The sequence below is a fragment of the Brachypodium distachyon genome, chromosome 3 (assembly GCF_000005505.3).
Source record: "Brachypodium distachyon strain Bd21 chromosome 3, Brachypodium_distachyon_v3.0, whole genome shotgun sequence".
Classification (NCBI taxonomy): Eukaryota; Viridiplantae; Streptophyta; class Magnoliopsida; order Poales; family Poaceae; genus Brachypodium; species Brachypodium distachyon.
The window spans coordinates 14,587,338-14,613,169 of record NC_016133.3 but is presented as its reverse complement, the minus strand read 5'-3'; the positions used below and the strand labels follow the sequence as shown (position 1 = coordinate 14,613,169).

The following is a 25,832-nucleotide window of genomic DNA, read 5'->3' as shown; positions in this document are numbered from 1 at the left end:
GGCTATGGGGAACAAGTTAGTTCTCTGGCTCTGATTGCTCACTGCCAGGGTATGGAGGTCGGCGGCTCAGGTGGAAGTAATCTGGAGAATCACGTTGATCCTGAAGATCAGGTTCATGGTGGAAACCCTAATCCGCCGGTGGTGTTTTTGACCTTGACCTTGACGATCTGAAGGAGGAAGATACTACTTCGTGGTCAGTGTTGGCACGTTACTATTCTACACGTATTCCGATCATCCGTGAGATGTTAGACGATCTGAAGTCGATGTGGATGCTCCGTACAGATGTGAAGTTCCAGCAGATTGAAGATCGCCTCTTCCTCTTCTCCTTCGGCTCAGAGGGGGATTACCAGAACGTTCTGAGGGGAGGTCCATGGCTGCATAGAATTGATGTGATGCTTGTTGCTGCGATGGAGAATGATGCTCGTATGTCGGATGTTCCTCTGAATTCCTTCCCTATATGGGTGCGCATCTTTAATCTTGAATTCGGGTTGCAGACGGAGAAAGTTGGAAGAGCTCTTGGTGGTCTGTTGGGAAAAGTCAGAGAGGTTGACGTTGATGTAGATGGGCGTAGCAGGCAAAAATTCTTGCGTGTGCGTATGGAATGGCCTGTGACAAAACCCTTCCAATTGCAAATTGAAACAAGGGGAAAAGGTAAAGGGATCCGCAAATATGAACTCAAGTATGAAGAGCACCCTTCTTTTGTAAGCACTGTGGTTTGGCTGGGCATAGGAAAGATGAATGTGAACGTGAGATGTCAGGCCTTGAATCCTTGAACCTCAGCCATAGAGACATCAGGTGCTCGCCGTTCCGCCAGTCGGATCACCAAGCAGGTACAGTTAGAGTTGATGGTTTTTCAGCGAAACGCGAGCTGTTCAGGCCGGCGGGAAGTGCAAGTTCGTCTGCAGGTCGCGGGAGAGGTCGTGCAACAACACCGGCAGAACATGCAGATTTAGTGAATGCGGATGAAGACAATGACAAGGGTGGGTCGCCGGCAGATGATGCGGAGCTGGCAAGGCGCATGAAGAGTATTAACGTGCATATGAATAAGAGCGCAGGGCAGCAGCTTAATAGTTCATAGATGATCTCACCCATTAGGCATCTGAACTTAGTTGTGGAGACCTCTGAGGATTCGACCATGGACAGCTCAATATTGGGGAAGCGTACGGCGGAGGAACAGGATGCACCACCAGTTGATCCCAATCGGATGATCATCCCAGCAGGTGGCGGCGCGGGGCAGAAGGCACCAGGGGAGAGAGGTAAACTGGAAGCAACCGGCCTTGGGGCTACCGGTCAACTGTCGGGACTGCATGATGCAGCCCGTCAGCAGCAATGAGTTGTTTCAGTTGGAACTGCCGAGGGATTGGGAGCCCTCAAAAAGTTCGAGAGCTTGTGTCTCTCTCCCAAAAGTATCATCCGTCGTTTGTTTTTCTTTGTGAAACTAGGCAAAGTGTGGAGAAAGTTAGGAGTCTTTGTCATCGTTTAGGGATGTTTGAGTGTGTTGGTAATGAAAGATATATTGATGCTTATGTCCGTCTCTCCCCTGATGAACCTTTGTGGCATTTGACTTGTGTGTATGGAGAACCACGGGTGGAGAATCGTCATGTAATGTGGACTGCCCTGCGCGACTTGAGAGCTTCTTCTGATCTGCCGTGGGTTGTCATTGGTGACTTTAATGAGGCTCTCTGGCAACAGGAGCACCTTTCAGGACACCCTCGTGCAGTGAATCAGATGGCAGCGTTTAGAGATGTGCTAAGTATCTGTAAGTTGGTGGCTCTGGGCTTCTCGGGGGCACCGTTCACTTATGATAATAAAAGGAGCGGGCAGAAGAATGTTCGTGTTAGACTGGATAGAGCTGTTGCTAATGACAGTTGGAGAGACATCTTCTCTGGAGCTGATGTTGCTCATCTGGTGTCGCCATGCTCTGACCATAGCCCGATTGTTCTTTCTCTTGTTCATGAGCCTCGGGCGGACAGGAGAAACATTCACAGGCAGTATGAGATCTTATGGGAGCGAGCGACGGAGCTACCGGAAATCATTGCTCAAGCTTGGAATAATTCAGGTGAAAAAGGTAACTTAGATGAAATACGTAAGAGCCTAGATGGGATGATGATCTCTTTGCAGGGTTGGAGTAAGAGGAAATTTGGCAATGTTCTCAAAGAACTGGAGACAGCGCGAGGGGAACTCGCTCTGTTGACTGAAGCTCAAGCCGATGCCAGGGAAATTAGAAAGGTGACTGATCATATGAATGAACTGCTTTATAGAGAGGGGATGCTCTGGCTGCAGAGGTCCCGCATTGCCTGGCTCCGTGAAGGTGATCGTAACACTAGGTTTTTCCATAATAAAGCCAAGTGGCGAGCAAAAAAGAATAGAATCAAGAAGCTAAAAGATCAGCATGGTAACTGGGTTTCTAGCGTGCAGCAGTTGGAGCAAATGGCCACACAATTCTTCCAGAATTTGTACACTTGTGATGATACATTGCAGCCAGACCAAATAATTGAGCTAATTCCTGAAAAGGTCAATGCAGTGATGAATGAAGAGTTGTGTAAGGAGTTTACTGATGAAGAAATATCTGACGCGTTGTTTCAGATTGGTCCCCTCAAAGCGCCGGGTTCTGATGGTTTTCCGGCACGCTTTTATCAGAGAAACTGGGGCATTATGAAGGAGCAGATCATCGCGGCCGTGAAGAAGTTCTTTGAGACTGGTGTTATGCCCACTAATGTTAATCATACAACCATTGTCCTCATTCCAAAAGTTGATCAGCCGCAGGAACTGAAAAACTTCCGGCCGATTAGTCTTTGTACTGTCTTATACAAGATTGTGGCAAAGTGTCTTGTGAACAGAATGAGACCAATTCTAGGGACATCATTTCTGAAAATCAGAGTGCTTTCGTGCCAGGAAGAATGATTACAGATAATGCATTGGTGGCGTTTGAATGTTTTCACTTCATGGAACATAATAAGAACCCAAACAAGAATTTCTGTGCCTACAAGTTAGATCTGTCCAAAGCTTATGATCGGGTAGATTGGAACTTTCTGAAGAAAGCGATGCTACAATTGGGTTTTGCTCATCGATGGGTCGAGTGGATAATGTCTTGTGTGACCTCTGTGAGTTTCTCAGTTAAATTTAATGGAACCTTATTGTCATCGTTCATGCCTACACGTGGTCTTCGGCAAGGCGACCCTCTTTCTCCGTTCCTCTTTTTGTTTGTGGCTGATGGTCTATCCGCACTTCTGCAAAAGGAGGTCAGGGACCAAACTATTGTCCCTATTCAGGTTAGTCGGAGAGCTCCCGGGATTTCTCATATGTTGTTTGCTGATGACACTCTGTTGTTCTTCCAAGCTGATGGACAACAAGCTGGTCGGGTGAAGGATGTTCTGAATACTTATGCGCGAGGTACAGGCCAACTGATCAATCCTGATAAATGTTCTCTGATGTTTGGTGAGCTGTGTCCCCAAGCTATACAGGATGAAGTGAGGCATATTTTGCGTGTTGATCACACTACCTTCGATGCGAAGTACTTGGGCTTGCCAACTCCCGAGGGCCGGATGAATAAAGGCAAGTTTCAATCTCTTCAGGAGAAGCTTGCGAAGAGGCTATTGCAATGGGGCGACAATAACTTGTCTAAAGGCGGCAAAGAGGTGATGATAAAACCTGTGGCGCAGGCTCTCCCCACATATGTTATGGGTGTCTTCAAGCTGCCTGCTAGCGTCTGTGAGGACCTGACTCAATTGACACGCAACTTTTGGTGGGGAGCGAAGCAAGGTAAACGGAAGACTCACTGGGCGTCGTGGGATAGACTGATGCGGCCTAAAACTCGTGGCGGTATGGGCTTCCGTGACATGAGACTGTTTAACCAAGCCTTGCTTGCTCGGCAAGCAAGCCTGGCGACTTATCCAATGGCCGGATAGCTTGTGTGCCCGTGTTCTCCGAGCAAAGTACTATCCAAATGGTATACTTATTGACACGGTCTTTTCTGGTAACACTTCATCAACATGGCAAGCGATTGAATATGGGCTCGAATTGCTGAAAAAAGGTGTTATCTAGCAAATCGGCAATGGGGCAAAGGTGCGTATCTGGCGTGACCCATGGATCCCTAGAAATAGGGTTTACCAGCCAATTACACCTCGGGGTCGGTGTCGACTTCGCTGGGTGGCCGACCTGCTAACGCCAGCTGGAGAGTGGAATGTTCAATTGCTTAATTCTACCATCCAACAGATGGATGTGAGGGATATTTGCAAGATCAAGCCGTCCAGAAGATTTGATGATGATGTGCTTGCCTGGCAACCGGATAAGAGGGGCATGTTTTCGGTGAAGAGTGCCTATCAGCTAGCCCATGCTATGACCATGGATGATCAGGGGGTGGGTGCTATGAGCAGCAGACCTGGCGGGGAGAGAATGGAGTGGAAAGCTATATGGCAGTGTAACGTGCCAGCAAAAGTGAAGGTTTTTGCCTGGAATGCTGCTTCAAACAGCCTTGCTACTCAACAGAACATGAAAAGAAGAGGCATGGAACTGTTGGCCACTTGCAAGATTTGTGGGGCTGAAGATGAAGACTCTTTTCATGCTCTGGTTCGCTGTACCCACTCGCGTCACTTGTGGTATGAGATGCGCCAATGTTGGGATCTCCCTGGGAGGACAAGGTCAGAAATACCGGCACAGAATGGTTGCTCCAGCTTCTTGCAGATCTGAATGAGACGCAGCGAATGCTAACTGTCATGTTACTGTGGAGGAACTGGCACGTCCACAATGATCTGACACATGATAAGCCGCCATCGTCACTTGAGGGATCTAAACAATTCCTGTGTAGTTACGTGGATTCTCTTCTGGCAATCAAGCAAGGTACAGATACTGACATTTTGAAGGGGAAGATGATTGCAAGCTGCTCGATTGGTAAAGGGAAACAGCTCGTCAACCAAGCTCATCTGGATGTCGAGCGCCCCTGGCGGCCACCGGATGAGGGGGCTGTCAAACTCAATGTCGATGGGTCCTTTGTCCACGAGAATGGCAGTGCGGGTGCTGGGATGATTCTTCGGGACTCAACTGGTGAGGTCATCTTTGCAGCCTGTCGGTATCTGCCTTCCAGCAGTGGGCCGTTGGAGGCGGAGCTCGCGGCATGTGAGGAAGGGCTCGCCTTGGCCATCGAATGGTCTGAGTTGCCGATCATTCTGGAATCGGATTGCTTGGAAGCTGTCAATCTGATACAGTCCAAAGCAGAAGTCAAGTCCACGCTTAGATACCAAGTTTTGGAGATTAGGAGTTTGTTATCTGGAGATAGGGATATTAGTGTTCCGAGAGCTCCCCGCGATCAGAACGGTGCTAGCCATGGGCTAGCGGCCTTAGGCCGCTCGGAACGCTGTACTGATTTCTGGCTGCGTAGTGCTCCGGATGCCATCTTGGCGATCACTTTGAAAGAATGTAATGCCACTATTTAATATATAATATCCTTTTTCCCGCAAAAAAAAAAGAATTGGTCTTTTGCAGTTCATCATCAAGTACATTGAATAATAAGATCTGAATGACGGATTTAGAGATTCTGGCTTTGAAAAATCTTGATGTAACTTTTAGTTTCGTCAACAATCTTTTGTTGTCGGAGTATTATTAAATTAATCGAGTCAACCAAGCCAGAAGATTGTTCTGGAAAGATAGTTTCAAAAACCATATATATATGATTCAAGAAAACTTCAACATTTTAATTTGGAAATTTGAATATTATTGGATGGAGTACTATATATATGTCCAAATGTTATACTGCAAGCGGATTTCTTTGAGATGCATGAGTACTATATATAATTCTATAAACCAACTCTGGAAGACTTTAATATTTTTGTTATCAATCAGAAAACATGCAAATAGTCCAGAAATTAATTAGTCACAACGAGTACATACAGTACACATGCATGCACGCATGCTTAGTGGAAGGAATAATCTGCCTACATGGCTACATTAACAGTTCCTTTTCTAGAATGCCTACATATTAACAGTTGTACATGTCCCCGTAGCTCTTCATATAGCATGTTCGTGTAGGCATAGCATATCAGTGTAAGAGACTAAGAGAGCACTTTATTTTGCATTTAAGTACAGCGTTGCTTGTCCACTAATCAGTAGGCAAAGCACACTGCACGCACATACAACAAGGAGGTAGAGCTATAGCTCTCCTTGTCTCGATGAATTCCCAAAGCGATACCTGACGTGACATTTGCACCAATTTAACTTTCCTTGTCTGCTAAAGCACAAAATTATTAACTAATTACTAGAGGTTACAGTCAGGTTATAAGGACTGACAGATTTCTGCATAATCTATGCAGATCAACACATCACGAGCTGTTGCACACTAAGCATCAATCATATATACGTCAATATATACTAGTACAGTGCCCGTGCGTTGTCACGGTCTTTTAAACATGTGCACACGAAAATTCATGTTTATACAAAACATAACAATATAATTGGACATTCATCAAAATGATCTCGGAGCCGATGCTAGCAGCCGCGGCCACGGACATGGCACCTAGTCCACACCGCCCACCGGCCGTGGCTGGCGTCAGAGCACGCGGTGGTGCAGTGCACGAGGAACGGTGGATAGCGCCGATCAGCCCTGGACCCTTTTGCTCGTCTCTTGCACGATAATCTAATCCGGCGCCGACGCGTATTGAGAGCGGTCACCGCAGGGAGGTGCTGCGCGGGCAGTTGAGTCGGCGGCGGCTGCCCGGGAAGGCAGCGCTGTGGGAATAGAAAAAAGAAAGTTCGATGGAGTGTAAGGAGACATGGAAAATCAGAACATGCACGGAAATTGATGCACGGCGGACAACGACGAAGGAAACCTCCCTGCTTTTATTATTAGGATAGATATCATCAGCAATCTACTCCAGTAAGTATGTACCGATAGCTAGAAGCAAATCCCCTTTGCGCAAAAAAAAAAAGCTAGAAGCAAATCTACATGTTCTCTCTGTTCATATGCAACATGCATGGAATGATAATTTCAATTAGCTCTCCGTGATTTAATTGGGCGCACATATATACTTGACCGACAACACAAGAAAAACACTCAGAAATTCACAATCCTTTCACACCAATAATCGAATAATTATCTGGTCTCCCAAATTAAAAGTAGTACAATTAAAACACATGTATCGATGATTCATGCCAGAGATTGAAAAGCTAGCCAGCTAGAAAGAAAGGCCCTGGCAATAATTTAACAGACTCGATGGATGGATGGATCGGACACGCACGAAAAGGACAGCGAAGGAATGTAGGACACATGTAGCTCATGAAATGACACCAATGAATTGAAGTGAAGCGTGAGACTGTTGTGTGTGAGAGAGAGGAGACGACAATGTTCCTACTAACATGGCATGGAGTACATGTGTACACACGAAAGCACGCATAGTTTTGCTCGTTTCTGGCCGGGCATGCATTCCATTTGGGGAGAGGAGAGGTGCAAGGCAAAGATTCCAAAACAGTCATCTCTTATATGCATGCTGCATGCCTTCAGAAAGGAAGCTTTGACATCAGTTCAGACATTTATAAAAACCAGTGATCAGTTCATCTTAAAAGATGGCTGCATGCAACTATGGCCATTTAGGAGTATGGATACCTAGGGATGTACACAGAGTAGGCTACTTCCATGCACACGTGTGAGTCTAACTACTAGAAAAGCCAATGTGTATATAAATATGTATACACAGTAATACTACTGTGTGCATTAATTCTATTACTATATACTTATGCAACGACTTCCATGTACCAGCATAGTGCATGCCAAAGCCGAGATCTAGAGCACCAATCAAAGAAAAATTGAAACTGCCTAGCTAGCTATTAATTGTGTTCTTTGAGCCAGATTAACTGTTACGTGATATATTAATGTAATCAAATTGCACAGCGATTCACTCATCTGTGTTTTATAAGTTCTCTAACCATGTTCCTTCACTGAATTGTTAACGGCCGGAACCAGACTATATACAGTAATGTAGTTTTACGGGGTAAAAAGTTCTAACTAACCATAATTAATTAAGTGCATATTAGTTATCATCCTGTCTTTCCATTTGCTTGTTCCATTAATTGGATATCTTATTTTCTTAGCAGTGTACATGTTTAGACACAAAGACTTGCATGGAATAAATCTTCTTGCTTCTACCTTACATTTCTTTTTGACCCAAATCCAGTTTTTAAAGTGCAGGAAAAAGAAGCAATGTTCTTCCCTGGTCCTCTTTCCCCGATTTAAGCAAAAGCTTGCATTACTAAGAACAAATCTTGCTTTTGCTTCCTACACACTCCATCACATTAGTAATTCTATCACATGTACATTCAGGTTTATTCAAGCATGCATGTATGTAAGTTGTAATATTAATTTATAAACTGGCTCAATATATAGGGAACAGACCAGAAACATGAAGACATAAAAAAGAAGATTATATAAAACACAGAAAAACAACTGGGATATGAACAAATGAGGCAAATCAATACTCCTATGTATACTTGTATAAAACAAGCTGGGGTCCATTAATGTCGAAACACCTGAGATCATTCTCCATATCGGACATATCTAGATGCAAGCAATCGTATCAATTAGTAATAAATACTAACAAGAAATTAATTAAGCAAAGAAAACAAGCCAAACGCTTGACAATTGCACATGAAAGTATCTAGCTTGTCCCTTGTATATTCAGGGAAATTAGCTGAACTTGGCAAATGATTAGAATATCGAGCTTCCATTTGCGACTTCATTCATGTGCTGTGCAACATGATGCTAATTAATTAAAATCAACTCAGAGATAAATCAGCCAGTATTCAGTAACAGGGGTATACTAACTCCACAACAAGACTAACTAAATTTGATCAATTTATGAGTGCATGTCCTCAGAACATATATATCCCAATTAAGCGAAGACAGATCGATCAACAATTACCACCAATATCAAGTCTCTCAAACAGGTCAACACAACAAACGACAGCAAAAACAAGAACATCAGAAGAGATCGAGATCCATCACAAAGAACAATTAAGAGCAATTGGAATTGGACACAGTGGATAAGACACAGAGGCTACTTGTAGTTGACTCGATCGTCACGAGAAGGGCGGCCTCCCGACGCCGGCGGGCCAGCCGTTGTGGCCGTCCATCGCCATTGGCGGCGGCGGCATGCCCAACCCCGGCGGCAGCTGGTTGAAGAACGGCAGCCCGCCGCCATGGCCGCCGCCGCCGCCCGTGGACGGATCAGCGCTAGCTCCGAAGGGATCCATGGCGGACGGCGGCGGCGGGGCCACCTCGTCAGCGTCGTCCTCGAGGGGCAGCCTCTCGTAAGCCACGTTGCTGAAGGACGCGGCGACGACGACGACGGGGCCCGCCGCCACGAGCGGGCCGGCCACGCTGCCACCGACCACCTGCCCCTGCCCGCCGGCCAGGAACGCCGCCAGGCTGGTGGCCCCCGGCGGCGCCGGTGGTGGGAGGAAGGACCCGGCCAGAGACAGGATCTCGAACCTCCCCTGCAGCGTGGCCACCACCGGAGACGAAGAAGAAGAGGAATTTGAGGGCTGCTGACGGATGGTGACGTTGGCGACGGCGCCCGCGGCGGAGAGCACGCAGACCCCGCGCTGGCGGCGGCGCGCGTAGGCGGTGAGCGCCTCGAAGACGTCGCAGCCGGCGGCGACCTCGAGGATGTGCGCCCGCAGCGCGTTGGCGCTCTCCCTCGTGATGATCACCGGCGGCTTCGGCTTGTTCTTCGACCCCGGCGGCCGCCCGCGGGGCCGCCGCCCGACCACCTCCCCCCCGACGCCGCCGATCCCGCCGCCTCCTGGCGCGGCAGCGCCGCCGCTCCCAGGGGAGAGCTCGTCCTGGCCGCCGCCGTCGGAGCCGCCACCGTCGTCATGGCCCTGCAGGAGGTGAAGCTGCTGCTGCTGGTGATGGTGGAGGTAGGAGACGGTGCCCAAATCAAGGCCGGCCATTTCTCTGGCTAGGGTAGGAGATTATAAGTGAGTAATAAGCAGGAGTATAGTAGTATAGTACTAGCAATTAAAAAGGGTAAAAACATAACAGTACCGATAATATTAAGAATTGGGAGATGCAGGAGGAAGGAGTGGCCTGTGATGATGATGATGAGCAGCAATAGGAGGAGGAAGAAGAAGACTAGAGAAAGAGTGTGTGTTTGTGTGTGTTTGTTTAGGGTTTGTGGTGCTTGTTTTCTTGGAGGGGGACTAAAGAATGGTTTGGGGGGTTTGGCTTTTTGAGATGGGTGTGGCCGGAGTGAGAAGAAAAAGGAGCTCTCAGAGAGAGAGAGAGAGAGAGGAGGGGAGGAGAGTCTCTGGTGATTTTTTTTGGTTGTGTGGTTGTTTATCCTTAACCTGTTGATGGTGTAATTATCTTATGTGTGGACATATTTGTCGGCTAACTAATATTTTAGGGAGGCCAGAAAGGCAATGGATTGGGACAATGGAGGTGTGTAGGGGGGAATTTGGAGGAGGAGATGGAAGGAGAGAGGAAGTGATGGCAAAGGAAGATGAGAAAGCGATAGGTTAGTGGTCTTTGGAGGTGATGGAAGGAGGAAATATAAAACAGGAGCTCTGGTCAGAGTCTCTGATAGGCAGCATAGAATTGTTTAATTTGTATATCTCAATGACAAATGGGGTCTAGTAGTTATGAGGGCCCACATGTCTGTTACATATGTTCCATACGTGGAAGTGGTACAAGAGAGTGCTTTTCTTTGGACACAAGGATGATAGTACGTTGATGCTTATGCACGCAAGTGGGTGCCATTAGTTTAATGGTGCAAGTTGTTGCTTATTATATTAGCCCTAGACTAAAGTGCTGGGTTTGTGCATTGGGACAACTTCGGTTTAAGTGGGTGGCATGTGGGACTACTCAAATGGTTCTCCCCCTCCGTCTCCATTGACATATGCACCAAGAAACGCTACATGTGTATGCATGTGTTCATGTAATTTTTTTTTCCAAAAGGAAAAAGAGCCCCGGCCTCTATGTGTTCATTTAAGTGTGGCTTGATTAAACTATTCAAAGGTGCCACTGATCATGTCTAGCTAGAGTCCAGGTTGGAATTCGGTTTGGCTTGGCTTTGCTTTGCTTTGCTTTGCTAGCCACCTCGATCCATGATATTAGTGCCAACTAGAATGGGGATTAGGTGGGTTAGGGTTCCCTAGCTAGCTTAGCCCTTTTGCATTCTTGTGTTTTCTTGTTGGTTAGTAGAGTATGAAGGGCCATGCATCTTGACCAGTACAGTAAAGTACCCTATGATTCGATCTCTTCCTCATCAATTAATGCCTTGCAATGCATGCGCAGTAAGTGGAACATGCATAAAGATGAAGTTTATGCAACTCTTTTGATTAACCAAAGGTCAAAAGTAGCATCTGCGAGCACATATAGCTTGATCGGTATAGCTACTTCATACACTTGTCTAGTAATCCTATCGTGCATATATACAAGCTCAACAGCTAGTGAGTAGTACTCTGTAATTCTGTGTATAGTCTTTGGATTAATTAAACTAGTCATCAATACTCCAAAATGCATGCTCCTGCATGCAAGTATGCATAATCTCATTTTCTTTTCTTAGTGTATGCAGTCTAATTATATTATAATTGCAGTGACACGTTGCTACATGCATTGAAAATTATCTTCGCACATTGGATCTGTGTCGATCGATATAGTTGATTAGCTCTTCGACTGACAGCACACATTAAAGAAAACATAATTTTATATGAAGCCAAAAATTTCAAGGCAATTAAACAGGCTTGGTCAGAGAGAGATCACACCACTATTCTTACTGCTAAGGAGAGTACTGTGTCGTTGAACCGACAACCGAATCCTGCTACTCGATCAAGTTCAAATTGCGAAGTTATAATTCAGATATCCTCTACTTGTGCGTCTGGAAAATAAGATTTTATATACATACATGGCTACTGCTTGCAAATTTTTCTGAAAAAGAGACCACTTGTAATTTAGAAAATATTAGTCTCTCTCGAACAGTGTTGAACAGGGTGAACTGAAGCTTTGTCTACAAGTAGTCTTTATTAATACCAAAGACTGAAAACAGTGTTTTACTACATATGTTTTCCGGGTACTTCGTTAACCAATGTACAATTTTGTCAGCACTTGAGATGGAATGATGAATATTCAACAACCTGCAGCTTCATTTTTGTATTGACGCAATTGTTCAAATCACTGATTGATCATCTACAGCAGTATCAGGAACCTTTTGCCCAAAAGTTTCTCAATCAGGTCTTTGTTAATATCGAAAATATTTTATATCTAGCCACAGCTGGAACCAATTTCCGTGACCATTAAACAAAACATTTTGGTCAAATAAAGTAACTTTGGATCGGATAGCACAAGTGTACAACTCCAGTGCGTTTGTGTGATATATAATCTCTCTCCCATGTTTTAGCTTCACTTACAGGCATCCGCTAGCTAATTTAGAACACTCGTTTCATGAACATATTAATATCTCATCAGTGACGTACTGCAGATTTTCAACGTAGTTATATTTGTATGAGAGTTATCGGTTCCTATATATGTACAAAGAAATCGATCAAACCAAGACAAAGGCCGATCGATGGTGATATAACTCTTTGTTTATCTAAATAATAATGAAACTGTAAAATTATGATCCATTCACCTTGAGGTCACACTGTTAAATCTATTGCTAACTGCTAAAAAACAACAACGTTGTCCACTCTGTTAGTAACTGTTTAAGTTGATGTCTGGACTGATCTACTGTATTTTGCGTAGGGAGAAATCAAATTTTAATTATCCCCCGTAAATTGACCGAGATAATATTCATCCCTAAAATCACATAATCTTGTCACACAAATTAGACACAGCCAAGTTAGATGGAAATCGCACGTAAGGTCCATAAACTTGCAAGTGGAAACACTATAGTCATAAACTTGTAAGCCATGCACTCAATTGCTTAAGCATGGTGGATGCGAACACTTTTGAGTCCAAATCCCATTTTAGAGCTCAAATTTGCCACGGGGCAATTGACTTGCAGAAGTCCGGACGGGGATCAGAGGGGGGGCTTCAGCAAACTTGGCGCCTCAAAATTTCCAAATAACCAGCCTCCTTCCATCTATATTTCCCCACTGATCTTTCATAATTCCTTGTTCTTTCCGAAATCCCCAACCCTAGCAAGCTAGCCTGCAACACCGATATGAGCTCGTGAAGTGACAAGGAAAAAACTTGACGAGGTTAATTTGTAGTTTAGGGATGAAATCAAAATTCGGTGATTATAATTGACGGACAAAATCAGAAAAATGTATTCGTTTTCCTACATAGATATATCAAAAGGAAATTTCTAGCGCTAACGTGTGGCCATGCACATCCTGCTAGCTTCTTTTTAGCACACCACGCTACACCCATGCATGCATAATTATGCAAACATGTGTGTCCTAATGAAATACATGCCACTCGCTCCGTCCTGAATTAACTGATGTGGATTTGTATAAGAATCTATATAAATCCACGTCAGTTAATTTGGGACGGAGAGAGTATATCTAGAGCAACCTTATCATTTGTACATGAACGGTTTACCATTTGAAGGTGCACCAGCACTGTCGCGTCCCAAGGTTGAACCGGTTTTTGGAGGTCGCACGGCCACAAGTCATACGATGAGCAATGTCTCAATTCGCAGCTAATTAGCTAGCTAGCTACAACTGATTACCTGCTCACGCTGAAATGATTGCATTAAAAGAGAGAAGCGATAGGTATGTGTGCATAACAGCATATATACGATATTTTAAAGGAGACCAAAATTCCTTATTACAGATCCTGATTATTTTTTACCAAGTTAAATCCATACAAAAAATACTGGCTGGGTTCGTGGATATGCATATATAAAACATACACTTGCAGTTATCATAATTGAGCTTGTCTTAAAGCAAATTAACACCACTGATCAATTTTCCCAAGTTGACCAACTGCATGCCCCTGCTAGCTAGCTACTCCTGGAGTACCTAACGCCATATAGAAAAGAATATTATAATTATATTCACGAGTTGTTGGTCGTAGTTTTGTATAGATCATGTCATTTTCACCATACATATTCAAGTTATATATATGTGCACTTGCCATGTCGTGACAAGATTGATTTGCGTATGATAAATTAGTGAGCTTGGTCAGGGTCAATATATATGTTGGCGTGATTTCCTTTTATCTTTATTTCATGCGCTTACATCAACGGCAGGAAAGAGGAATGCACATACTTGTTGTAGTGGCAGCCCACTTTGTTTTCAAACTTAGCTCACACTTGAGTATTGAATAATTAGAGCACTATTGGAAACGCACATGTATCGTTGAGTCACTATCCTTAGTATCTCGGTGTTTTGACTTTAGTTCACCAAAAGTATGGTGTCAACTAATGGCCGCGTGCATCAGTCCTTGGGGCTTATACGCCTTTTCGGAAAAAAAGAAGAGGTGCGTATGGTTGATGGCTTAGAGGACTTGCCCCAGTTCCATAGTTATATATGGTCTGGTTTTATGTTATGTTCTGTAATAGTTGGAGTCCAGTCAGGTCACAGGCCTGGGCTGTATTTGCATCTGTTTTGTTTTTTTGTTTTTTGGGAACCTATCAGACCGATCCTTGTAGTTTGATTTCCTTGATGAAATCGGGGGCATGTCTTCTTTCTCTAAAAAAAATTAATGGTGCATGTCTGTTTATGCATGCCTCCATATGTTTACTCATTAAAAATTAATCGGTGACAGAAACCCGTCACATTTTCATACTACATCATTCGTTGAATTGGGGAACATATATGGATTATATGATCTAAAATATATACAAATTAAGCACGGGTATCGTGCTAATGGTATCTAATCATCTTGATGACCGGCGTGATATGTCTCAAATCGAGCCGCCTCGAGAAGTTGAAGGTTTTTTCCCTCTATGTGTGAGGTATAGTAAAATACAAGATAAATCCATATTACAAGACTATTAATTACTCCCTGAAATACAATGCCGGTTAGAACATAACCTCCAACCATGCCATACCATTTAAATTCCTCGTCCAGTCAAAAGATGGTTTTTGCATAAATGACATGTTCATTTTTCAGTCCAAAAAAAATTCTGGAAAAATGAGAAGAAAAAATAATCAATTTGTCCATCTTGAAGCTTTGGGTACTCTTGCTTGCACACGTGCGGGCGATTTAGAGTGTATGGGCGCAGCCGGGGGGTGGTGGTACGTGCGTGCGTGCACGTTAATTTGGACGTGTCGGCCACGAGGGCCAGCTAGCTAGCTCGATCGGAACCGGTGCATTTTGCTTTCCTTGGTACTTGCGCACACGCGCACGCACGCTCAGATCCCTGGTCCTGGTAGCTAAGCTAATTAATGTGGTCAACAGCTCCCCCCGCAGATCCCGGGCTCCGCCCATCACCACCGGCCGGCCGGTCAAAGCACATACTCGAGTCTCTTCTGAGAGTGAGAGAGTGAGAGATATCGGCAGCTCATTCATTCATACATGCACCTGTGACCTGTCGCCGGCAGCTGGTTAATTGCACTTCGTAGCTTATAGTTACATAATTTGTCTCAAATTTATCAAAATGGATATATCTATGTTTTTAAAATGGTTAGATACATATAAATTTCTGACAAGAGTTATGAAACGGAAAAAATAACTCGATAGAGCTAGCCAGCTGCCAGCAGCTGCTGTTTCCCTAGCTTCCACACCACGTGCACGTGCGTGTGCAGCGGCTTAACTAGGCACCACCCGCGGCTGCCATGCCGCCGTGCTAGCTCTGCCTGGGATGATTAGACTCGAATTAGTTCACGGTCAGCATGTGGGGCCGTCTGGAGACATTGCTTCTCAGTCTGCTCGTACGCGGATCGTACACGATTTGATCGTACGCAAGGCAGTTTCGCACGACCAGATGCCCGGCGCACGATTCAGTCTTGTTTGGTTGACTGCGCAAGTCGATCTCTAGGTCAGTCAGGCCGGCACAAAAATTAGAGAGCACCCTTTGGCTGTAAGACCTGTTTTAGGAACATTTGTTTCAGATTTTGATGCTTCTTGCTTTACAGAAGCACGAGCTCAAACAAACACTCTTTAGTTTAGTTTAGTTTCTGAGAACCGCCTCTCTTGATTATTATTTTTTCATGTAAAGTGTTCGCAACTTTGTCTAGATAAGCATGTGTCTACAAATTTATTTAAGGGCTCCTGATCAGGAGCACCTGTCCCTAATTACTAACACAGAAATGGGAGCGTTGTCACTGGTATGCTTGATGCTCCATCTTGTTACCTCTCCATGACCAGTGTTCATCGCGGTTCAATATTTATACCGTCAGCAGCAGCGCGCGCCACAGGTTTTATGAAATGCCATACCCACCAGCCATGGCTGCTTGAACTGAAACTCATGCCCAGAACTTGAGACTAAAGAAGGTGCAATTACCGCCGGAAAATGTATTCTGGCTGCGAAACTGGAATCATCAGGCGTAATTTCGTTAATCTCAAGACTCCACGACTGTAATTCTGAAAACGGGTGTACTTCTGCTGGACCTACCGTTCAAATAGCACAAACAAGCAACACACGTCTTGGAGATTCCATAGATGATGCGTGATGTTCCTATAGGGCATGGCGCTTCCAGAACAAGTACAAATGCAGCTATACTTTAAACTGGAAAGGACAAAAAGGTCCACTAGCCAATCATTTCAATCTCAAACCAGACCTGATCAATAAGTATGCATGGAAATGGAATATGACCTAGATATTCGCCGGCCAAACAATACATGATAATCAAGCATTATTGCTTGCATATATGTAAGAATCTATGCTGAAAAACAAGGATTGCATTCGGTGTTTATTTCAACCTTCATCTCTGTGAAATGATTTATGAATAGAAACGCCTTTTCAGTTTGCAGAGATTGGTGGGTACGGTAACTAGTATTCTCTCGTTACTACCTATGTTTGGCATGTGTGTCAAGTGCAAGAAATGTTCGTTCAATCATTTCTTTAGTGCAATGCCTGGCCTGCCTGGACGACAAAAGTTAATTTGCTGGATTCTGGTCAAAAATCCAAAATCCACGTCACTTATTTCAGTACGGAGGGAGTACATATTTGTGCTCATAACTAAAGCTATTATGCTAACTTCAGTAGTCAATCAATATTTTTGTCACGTACTGTAAAATTCCATGCTAAAAAATGGCATCACGAGATTCCTCCGACCAAAAAGATTTTTTCTTCTTTTCTGAAAAAAGAAACACGCATTTAGAGTTCGGCTAGAGCTTTTGAGGCCCAGACGATATAGGCACAAAGAATTTCAGATGTAAAATTTTAGCTAAATTATCCAGGCCCTATCTGAACCGGGTATACAGCAGATGAAGGCAGCTGGGGTATAAGATACAGAACTCGAGACTTCAGAGCCCCTAAAGAACAAACTCCAGACTAAAAAGGTGGGTTTCCGGGAGAACATCTTCAAGTTTAACTGTTTAAGGAGTGATATAGCCACTGAGTCATGTTCTCAACTTAAAATGTTCAGATATCTTGAACCGGCATTCATGAAATCCAAAATTTACTTGTCTAATCTCCACTGGTAAGGTAAGGAAGCAAAACACGTACCATGGTCTCTTTCTCGGAGATCGAAGCTCTCGCTATCAAACGGCAGGTCAAGCATGTCCGCCACCATCACAACCACACCTTCAGGAAGCAGAAGGCAATTTCTCACTCAAACGGAGGCGCCGTTGGTAAGGAACATGCAGAAGTGCATTACTACATTTGGTAAGGAACGGCTTTGTCAACCAAATCTGTGAGCTTACCACTTGTGCCCAGCTCTGCCAGGCTGTCGCACATTCTCTGGACAGCAACAGTCGAGAGGTCGATGCAGGTGACGCCGCAGGCAACGCCCGCCCACAGGAGCTCCTCCCCGAGCCGCGAGTTGCCACACCCGACCTCGAGAACCTGCGCCAGCAAAGCACAACACGCAACAGATCGCAGCACAGTTCGAATTTAGAAAACTAGAATTTGAGACTTCAAAGCCCCTAAAGTAAAAACTTCAGACTTCAAAGGTGGGAGAGAAAGAAAGAGAAACATGCCAGCATGGCACGGTAATATGCTTCAGCTAGTTTCAGATATCCAGAACTCTTCTCAACAATGCATACAGCAGAGATAGCTGAAGTCACGGAAACACAGATTTTTTTTCCGGTACCACAACAGACACTTCTGGCAACAGGTTTTTTTGCAATGCCAACTAAAACTTATTAACTGGGTAAGGCGACGAGAAACACTGGTGCTCCTCCTAGTCGGTTTCGTCTATCCAGTCGCCATAGATCCTGCTGATCTTGTCCGGGCCTTTCCACTTCTGGATAGGCCTTGGTAGCTGCCCCGACCTTTGGCTGGTCATGGTGGAACGCTGTGACTGGATGCCTAGATGGTACACGTCTGAGTGAGGGGGCGCAGCGGTGGATGCAGGGGTGGTCTCAGCTGGAGCTTTTGCGGACAACGCAGCCTGCTTCGAGTCCGGAGTCGATGCAATGTCCCTGCCCTCAACATCGACAAGTCCCCCACCATACTTGTGGAGTTCTGCAATGACAGTAGAAAGTTTTGAGAACGTAAGCTCCATGAAGTAGGCCTTGGTATTTCAACGGAACACTGAAAAACAATCTCCTCTGAATAGGGCTGAAGTACAGAACAGTCTATCCAATAGTCCCAAAAGTGATATAAACTTGTAAGAAAGAGGCATGAAGAAAATATATCTAGTATATATTCCTTTTAAGAAAAAATGGGGTCACAAAAAATGACTAATTATGCACCAGATATCCATGTGGACCGTGACTGCAAAACTGGCAAGTATTCCAGTAGTAGTACTACATCATTAGTTTTTCTAGCGAATCCCCATGCTGTACATAGAAATAGATGCAAATATTATGCAAGATAAAACAAGATATCAATTGTCCACCGCCAATCCTGAAGCAGCCCAAAAGCGAACCCCCTAACAACCCGGGTAAGTGGGAAGCAACCGATACGGACACGAAATAACATCCATAGACCAATCATTATTCTTGACAAAACCTACATTGATTTTCATTTCTCCTTTTTCTAGAAAAATGCAACCCAGTGGGTGCATCATCGATTAAAGAAGAGAAAGAAGGGTAGTACAATGCTGAGACGGCAAGAACAACGCCAGCAAGTGGCAAAAGAATGATTTTCGTTTCTGAAAGCAGAACTTATACAGATTCACATCCAAGATGTAAAGTGCAAAAAATCATATAAAAAGTGGTCATATTTCTAAACCGTACAAGCTAATCTATGAACAGTGATTTGGATAATCAAATCCTAGTAGGAGCTGGTATAATTTGTTGTGACTTACAAACATTTACGGTAGCACTAGTGAAACTATTCCACACATAACCCTATAAAGCCTTCATGAGTAAATCCGGATCAAGATTGAAGCTATCAGGGAATTTTGAGTATCTCGCAGCGATGCTAGATTGCTAGTCAATAGCCAATTCTGATAAAGGGAGGCGCCTTTACTAGTAGGCTGGATCGCAGTGTGCAAAGCTAGACACAACTCACATGCCTTGTGCATCACAAGTTTGGAAATTATTAGAACATGGCATGGACTAAGGGCAGAAGAACGTAATAACATACCAAGGTGTATTTCACCAGCAATTTAGAAGACTCGTTTTTATGTGAAGGGAAATGAAAGGCTGCAGCACCCACAGTCTGTTCAACTAAATAGTCAAAAGCAAGCCCCAGATTCTGAAGTACCAGTACCTTTTGTCAATTCCCTTGTTTCTTAAGAATGGGCACTGGATGGCAGACTCCAGAGCAAACTAATGTATATCGATACAAGTTGAATAAACACCAAACTAATGAATATTCACATAGGCTGAAGAGACAAAAAAGAAAGGCGGAATGAAGCTGTTCTGAAAATTTTTACAGCCTAATGCTGAGAGAAAATATTAAGGCTTCATATCGACTGGACTCCTGGAGCAGGAGACAACTCATAGCCCCAAGATTATTTTTTCTAGAAGTGCAGTAGATGTGTAGGAAGGAAGATGCTCCCCATGATAGCATTTTAATAAATTAATGAAACACAATATGAAATCAGTCCTATGATATATTTTATTATAGAAGAGCATCAATATTCTGAGTATAGATAAAAAAGAGTGTGATAATAGATGAATGAGCCCTATTGCAAGTTCAAATCCAATTTCAGGTTACGGTGTCACAGATCAAATGGACATGAGTATGTTCATCACATATTATGTGCTCATTGTTTTATATATCCAATATGAACAAACTACCTGCACAGATGCACTAAATACATTCAACCATATGTTAAACAACAGTTGCATAAACTATCTGTAAAATTCAGGGAATGTGTAACCAGCCAGGGATTAAAATCAATTATGGGAAGAGCCTCTCACCAGCAGCTCCATGAGCAAAGTGGCACTTGCTACCAAAGGGGCAGTATCCAGTCATCTCCCACTTGTTACAGATCCTCGTCTTCCAGTTCGACGGCTTCAGAATGGTAGGTCCATTCGCAGCAGCGGTGGGAGAGTTGTAGCTGCCACCGCCAACCGACGGCGACAGGCTAATCGCCACGCTCTCCCGCGCCTTGGACTGCTCGTCGTGCAAGAACGTGCACGCGTCGCCATAGGGGCACCCCTCCTCGGTGTAGAACTTCTTGCAGTGCCTGCCCTTGTATGCCCTGCCGGACACGCTTTCACTGGGCGCCACGCTGGACGACGTCATGATTGGGATCTGGTGCTCCTCCCTCTGCTCCGTCGCCTCCTCGTGCGCCGCCACGATCTCTTGCCAGTTGGGCGGTGGCTTGCGGAGCTCCTCCATCCCATGGGCGAAGTTGCAGTTGGTCACGTAGGGGCAAGTCCCTGCCCGGAACTTGCAGCAGAGCTTGGTCTTGAAGAACATCTTCCCGATCGCCCGTGACTTGCTCATGCTGCCCGCGTCTCCCCCACCACCGCCTGACGGCCCGCCACGGGGCTTCTTGCCTGGCGGTGGCTGCTCGCTGCCAGACCTCGACTGTGGCTGTGATGAGTTCCTGTCGCCGCCGTATCCGCCCCCAGTCAGCCCTGGCTCAGCGTTCCACTGGCTGTAGTCATCCTCGGTGGCCCAAATCCCGGAGTCCCCGCCAGGAAGCACTGCCGAGTTGACCCAGGCCTCGGGACCGGCGGCATCCGGGATGATATGGATGGCGTTGCTGTAGTCCATGGCCAAAACCCCTGATTCAGTGACACCTACAAGATGCACAGATTAATTAGGCCCTGCTTGGAAGCTTTGTGGAGTATAATCTTGCACCTGTATTTGTTTATCCTTGTAATATAATTGTCAGAAGAAATACAAGGGTAGCTTCATTCCCCTAGCAGGAGCTGTTTGGAAAGACATACAAGGACTGTAATGTGTACATACAGTTTGGAGATAGATACATACTAGTTGTAACATGAACATGCATAATAGCGCGAAGCATTTGGTGGTGAGCTGAACCCAAGTTTTTTTTCACAGTATATGGACATTCTTTTTGGCAAAAGTTCCTCGCGTTTATCCATAGCAGAAGGCATCACATAACATAAATATATCAAGGATAACAATCTCCCAACAACAGCAAATATTACTCATCAAAGGCATCACATGATAGAAATAGTTTGATCATTCATCAACAGTGTCTCCCAGAAATAGAGTAGCCTGACTGTCTTGAGACATCGTCATACCAATTTTAACAATTACTCGTCTGAAGTGAATCCGTAGTGATGCACTATCCATTCGCCAAAAAAATTTAAGCATGAACAGAACAGATGGAGCTATTCAAACAATTCTATTGGTACTATAAGGTCCTTTCTGTCCAATCAACGTGCAAGAAAAAGAAAAGAAAGAACAAAGACCTTGAGCAGCAAAGCAGAAGAGGGGTGGGATTTACCACAGGTGGCCCGAGTAGGAGTTGGTCGAGTATAGCCTGCACGGCGGGGGAGGAGGTAGTCGCCTGAGCAAGGGCGGATGACCCAGTCCCGCCCTACCTTGATTTTTGCCTCAGTTACGAATTGGGGAAGATTATGAAATGGGGAGCTAAAGGGCGGAATCCGTTCGTGGGGTGATGTGAGGAGAAACGGTCGGGAGCGAGAGAATCGAAGGGGAGATCAACCTGCGGTGGAGGCGCTCGCGCGAGGAGGAAGACGAGCTAGGGGGCTCGGGCGCTCGGCAGCTGGATGGGTGGCGGCGCTCGCGCAAGGAGAAAGAAGATCCACAGAGTCGGTCGGCAACGAGATGGGGCAGAAGGGGTAAAGAGGTTTTTGAATCGAGTAAAATACACAGCCAGTAATTCCTCACTCACACACACTCAAATTTGTTCGTCGGTCCAATATTAAGTGACTCGAATTTGTCTAAATATAAATGTATATATATTAAAAAATAAAATATCTAGGTACATGTAATATTTCGGTACTTAATATGGGACGAGAGAGTATGCATTTAGAGCAAATTCAGAAAGTTATGAAACATAAGAATATCATCTTAAACTGGAATTAACGATACTGTTTAAGAATACATGGGGTGAAAAAAAAGGACAAACTCATGTTAGATGTGGTAAACGTCGCATCAAATTGTTGGCTATTCGTGTTAATTCTAAAACAAATTATTAAATCGTTGTTAAATGTACATTTGTTTAGGCTTTCAAAATTTGCATTTGTGTCTCTGTATAAAATCATTTTGCAACTTTTTACCTAATTTAATTCTGGATCGTTAGACACAGTGATGACAATGACTTGTCGAGCTATGCATTTGGACGGGATCCAAAAAAGACGTTGCAGGAGGCAGCGACGACGGGTCAGTGGTCGCTACTTCGGCGGACAATCTTCGACGACGACGCCAGTGTGAGACGGTGCGTGTGGCGTTTCAACGTGTCTTTGCGCAATCGACGACGATATGGCCTGCAAAGACCGGCTTTCAGGAAGACGCAACTTCTCAACTCTTAGTTATTTTGGTTATTTGCACTATGGCAGCTCTGGTAGTTGGGCTGCAAGAGTGTGACTCTCAGGGTACCTTTGATCCTTTTTAGTTCAACAAAATGAACTAAATTTTTAAAATGACACAATTTTTTAGAAAATTAGTTTATTTGTTTGAACTAAGTAGGATCAAAGGGTGACCCTTATCCTGAGGGTCACCATGTTGCACCTCTATCAAACTCCAAAAGTGTCTGGGTGCTTGTAAAGCTTTTGCTTTGGTATTATGAATAGCCTGCTCTGTAAGCTTGAAACTCTATTTTGTTGTAAAGATGTTGGCTGTGACCTTGGATATATGAAGCTGTATGAAATGAAGTGAGTTGATGCTCTATTTTGCTGTAAGGTTCAAATCTGAAATCCGTAGGCTTACCTTGTGAGACAAATAATCTGAAATTTTCACATCAATTCTGAGACTGATAACTGTGTGATATTCTTTAGCCGTACGTGTGTCCAGATTTCTTGCAATAGGTTTGCAAAACTTTGGCAGATTGGCAAACAACCGGGAATCTAGGATTTTTAGGGCCATATGTACAGGTTTTTGCCAAAGGATAGCAACAGTTTGACAGACTTGCAAATAACTGAAAATCTGGCCCCAACCTGTACTGAGTGTGTATTCAAAAATCGGCAACAACTTGTACAGAATATTTGAGCTTCACAATATGAGAAATGTGGCCCATAATATATTTGAGCTTCACAACCTGTACACAGATTGATCAAACGTAAGGGCAGCTCGGATGGTGGGTGGCCAAGGCAACTTGTAGGCGTAATCCAGAGATGGCCGCTTGCCCAGGAGCGCGTCCGGCAAGCCGGACGTGGACCGGAGGTAGGGCTTGGCTGCCTCCTCTTTGCGGAGAGCAACAACCTGACGACGGTCCCCGACCGTCCAGTAGGCGCAGCTCGCGGTGCTGCCTGCGAAGCTGACCGGCTCATAGCTGCGGCGGTTCATCTCCGCGCTGCCATAGTAATGCGTCCAAAGGCCAGCGCCGGCGGCGGCGGACGACGAGAACACGTAGGCACTGGCAAATCTGTCACGACGATAGAGCACGCACGTGACCCCAAAATCTGACAGGCTGATCTTCATACCTGCGTCGTCGTCCTCGTCGGGTCGGAGGAAGGCGCCCAGGAAACTGTGATCGCCGTGTGGAACCACGCCGAGAAAAGGATCTTCTTGTAGCGCCGTGCCTGGGGGTCGCAAGCGACGAGACCCACCAGCTGCTGGTCGCCGTCCCGTCCTGCTTTGCTGAAGGGCGCGAGCAGCAGGAGCCCGCCCTGGACGTCCGCCAGCTCCCAGTTGGACTGGCCGGCTTGTTCGTTCCGTGGGAGGAAGTCGAGCGCGAGGACGTCCTTGGTCCCGGTCCCGGGGGCCCCAGGTGATGGGAAGGGGACGAAGACCGGACGGCGAGGGCGAGGGGCTGGGGCTCGTCCACGTGGAAGTGGGCGATGACGCGGAGCCGCTGCTGAGCCTGAGAGCCGAGGACGTCCGCCGCGATGAGGCGGCGCCAGCGCCTGCAGGCGGAGACGGCGCGGACGAGGTCGGCGGGCAAGGTCAGGCCCAGGAACACCAGCCGGAGGTTCTCGTCCGGGATGGAGTCAAACTTGTCCCCCGCCGCCGATTTGCTCTCAGCTTTCTTGCGTTGGCGAAGGCGGCGGCCGTCCCCCATGGCCGGCCGGCTCAACTGAGCTAGCCGGCCGGGTTTTTCGAATCCGGAAGTAGCCGCGGAACGGAACGGCTTGAGTCAAAACGGTGCCCTCCCGTCCCGTCCACATATATATACCGAGGAGAGCCGTTGATCGATGAGCTTAATTCAATTTATTAGGGACCCCTTGGACTACCGTGATTCCGTAGCCTCGTTAAGCGGACTATCTGTTTGGTGCCTGCCCGCCTGCAACAATACGAAATTGCTGCGTTAATTCCGGTTGGCCCATCCACTTTCTTTTAACCGTTCACATAATTATATCTTCCTTCTCCTGCGCCCGGCGCGCTCCAGCGTCCGTGTCGGCCAACTCCCCGGACGATCCATTTAGGGCGATCCATATTTGACGTCCGAATTTGAAATGCCGTCCCTGTGCAAATTAGCAAGCAAATTAACAAGAAAATGAACATTTCAATGTTTGGGCCTCATCGGCAGACAACCATAGTTCATTACGACAAAAAACCCCCGACTTTGGCACAAAATGAGGGCGATCAATTAGATGGCGAGGCCGCATCTCGATCTTGTATCATCTTTCGTCTGTTCTCGAACAAAGTTCGCCTCTCTGAGTCAAGGAGGCTCAAGTCGGCCGTCCTGATACTTGTCTCCTCGACGAGGATAGCAGCCTCGGCTTCCTTGTACGGTTGTACCTTGCCGCCGCATTGGCCTCCTCGATGGCGAGCTTCCTTTTTTGAAGCTCGAGATAGTTGTTCATTTGTTCTTTCTTCTTTTGTTGGAACTTCTCCCTCCCCGCCTTCTTGTCAGCCCAAATCTTCTTGATCGTCTCTTCGAATGCGAGGTTGGAGGCGTCACGCATGTCTCAAGGCAGCATATACAATATCTATTGGGGGCCCTTTTTTCCACCAAAAACCGAAAGCTGGTGGTTATTTGCTAGTTCATAACCGTATACGGTATCTGCTAGAGATGCTCTTACAGAGCAACATCGCCGAGAGACTTAACCACCTCCATCTGCCATTCAATCCATATCCAACGGCCAGAAGTGCACAAAGGCAAAAAAAGAAACGGACATACTCGCTAGTTTCAGTGTTTCAATTACCTGAAGCAATCTGCCTTTCATTAACACCTGAAAATATGGATAGCTGGACAGATTATGAAAGGAAAAGGCTGAACCAATTATGAGGAGAAAATCTCCATAACGGGACAGATTACGAGGGAAAATCTGTAGAGAAAACTGA

The 25,832-nt window shown here is 45.5% G+C and overlaps 2 protein-coding genes across 3 annotated transcripts; both read right to left on the bottom strand.

The window, feature by feature from the left end:
* Positions 1–8,805: 8,805 nt before the first annotated feature.
* On the bottom strand, positions 8,806–10,518 carry LOC100835436 (AT-hook motif nuclear-localized protein 23). 2 transcript variants are annotated; one of them, XM_003573411.4, is made up of 2 exons: positions 10,034–10,518; positions 8,806–9,943 (listed from the first exon to the last, which is right to left on the bottom strand). In XM_003573411.4, the coding sequence occupies exon 2, from the start codon at positions 9,937–9,939 to the stop codon at positions 9,064–9,066; it is 876 nt and encodes a 291-aa protein (XP_003573459.1). In that variant the 5' UTR covers positions 9,940–9,943; positions 10,034–10,518; the 3' UTR covers positions 8,806–9,063. The 2 variants fall into 2 exon arrangements, with proteins under 2 accessions (XP_003573459.1, XP_014756139.1); XM_014900653.2 differs by having other exon boundaries at positions 8,806–9,947; positions 10,034–10,517.
* Positions 10,519–17,549: 7,031 nt separating this feature from the next.
* On the bottom strand, positions 17,550–22,231 carry LOC100835128 (zinc finger CCCH domain-containing protein 56). The gene is made up of 4 exons (XM_003573410.4): positions 21,868–22,231; positions 20,360–21,190; positions 17,747–18,509; positions 17,550–17,627 (listed from the first exon to the last, which is right to left on the bottom strand). The coding sequence occupies exons 2-3, from the start codon at positions 21,162–21,164 to the stop codon at positions 18,226–18,228; spliced, it is 1,089 nt and encodes a 362-aa protein (XP_003573458.1). The 5' UTR covers positions 21,165–21,190; positions 21,868–22,231; the 3' UTR covers positions 17,550–17,627; positions 17,747–18,225.
* Between the last annotated feature and the right edge of the window lie 3,601 nt (positions 22,232–25,832).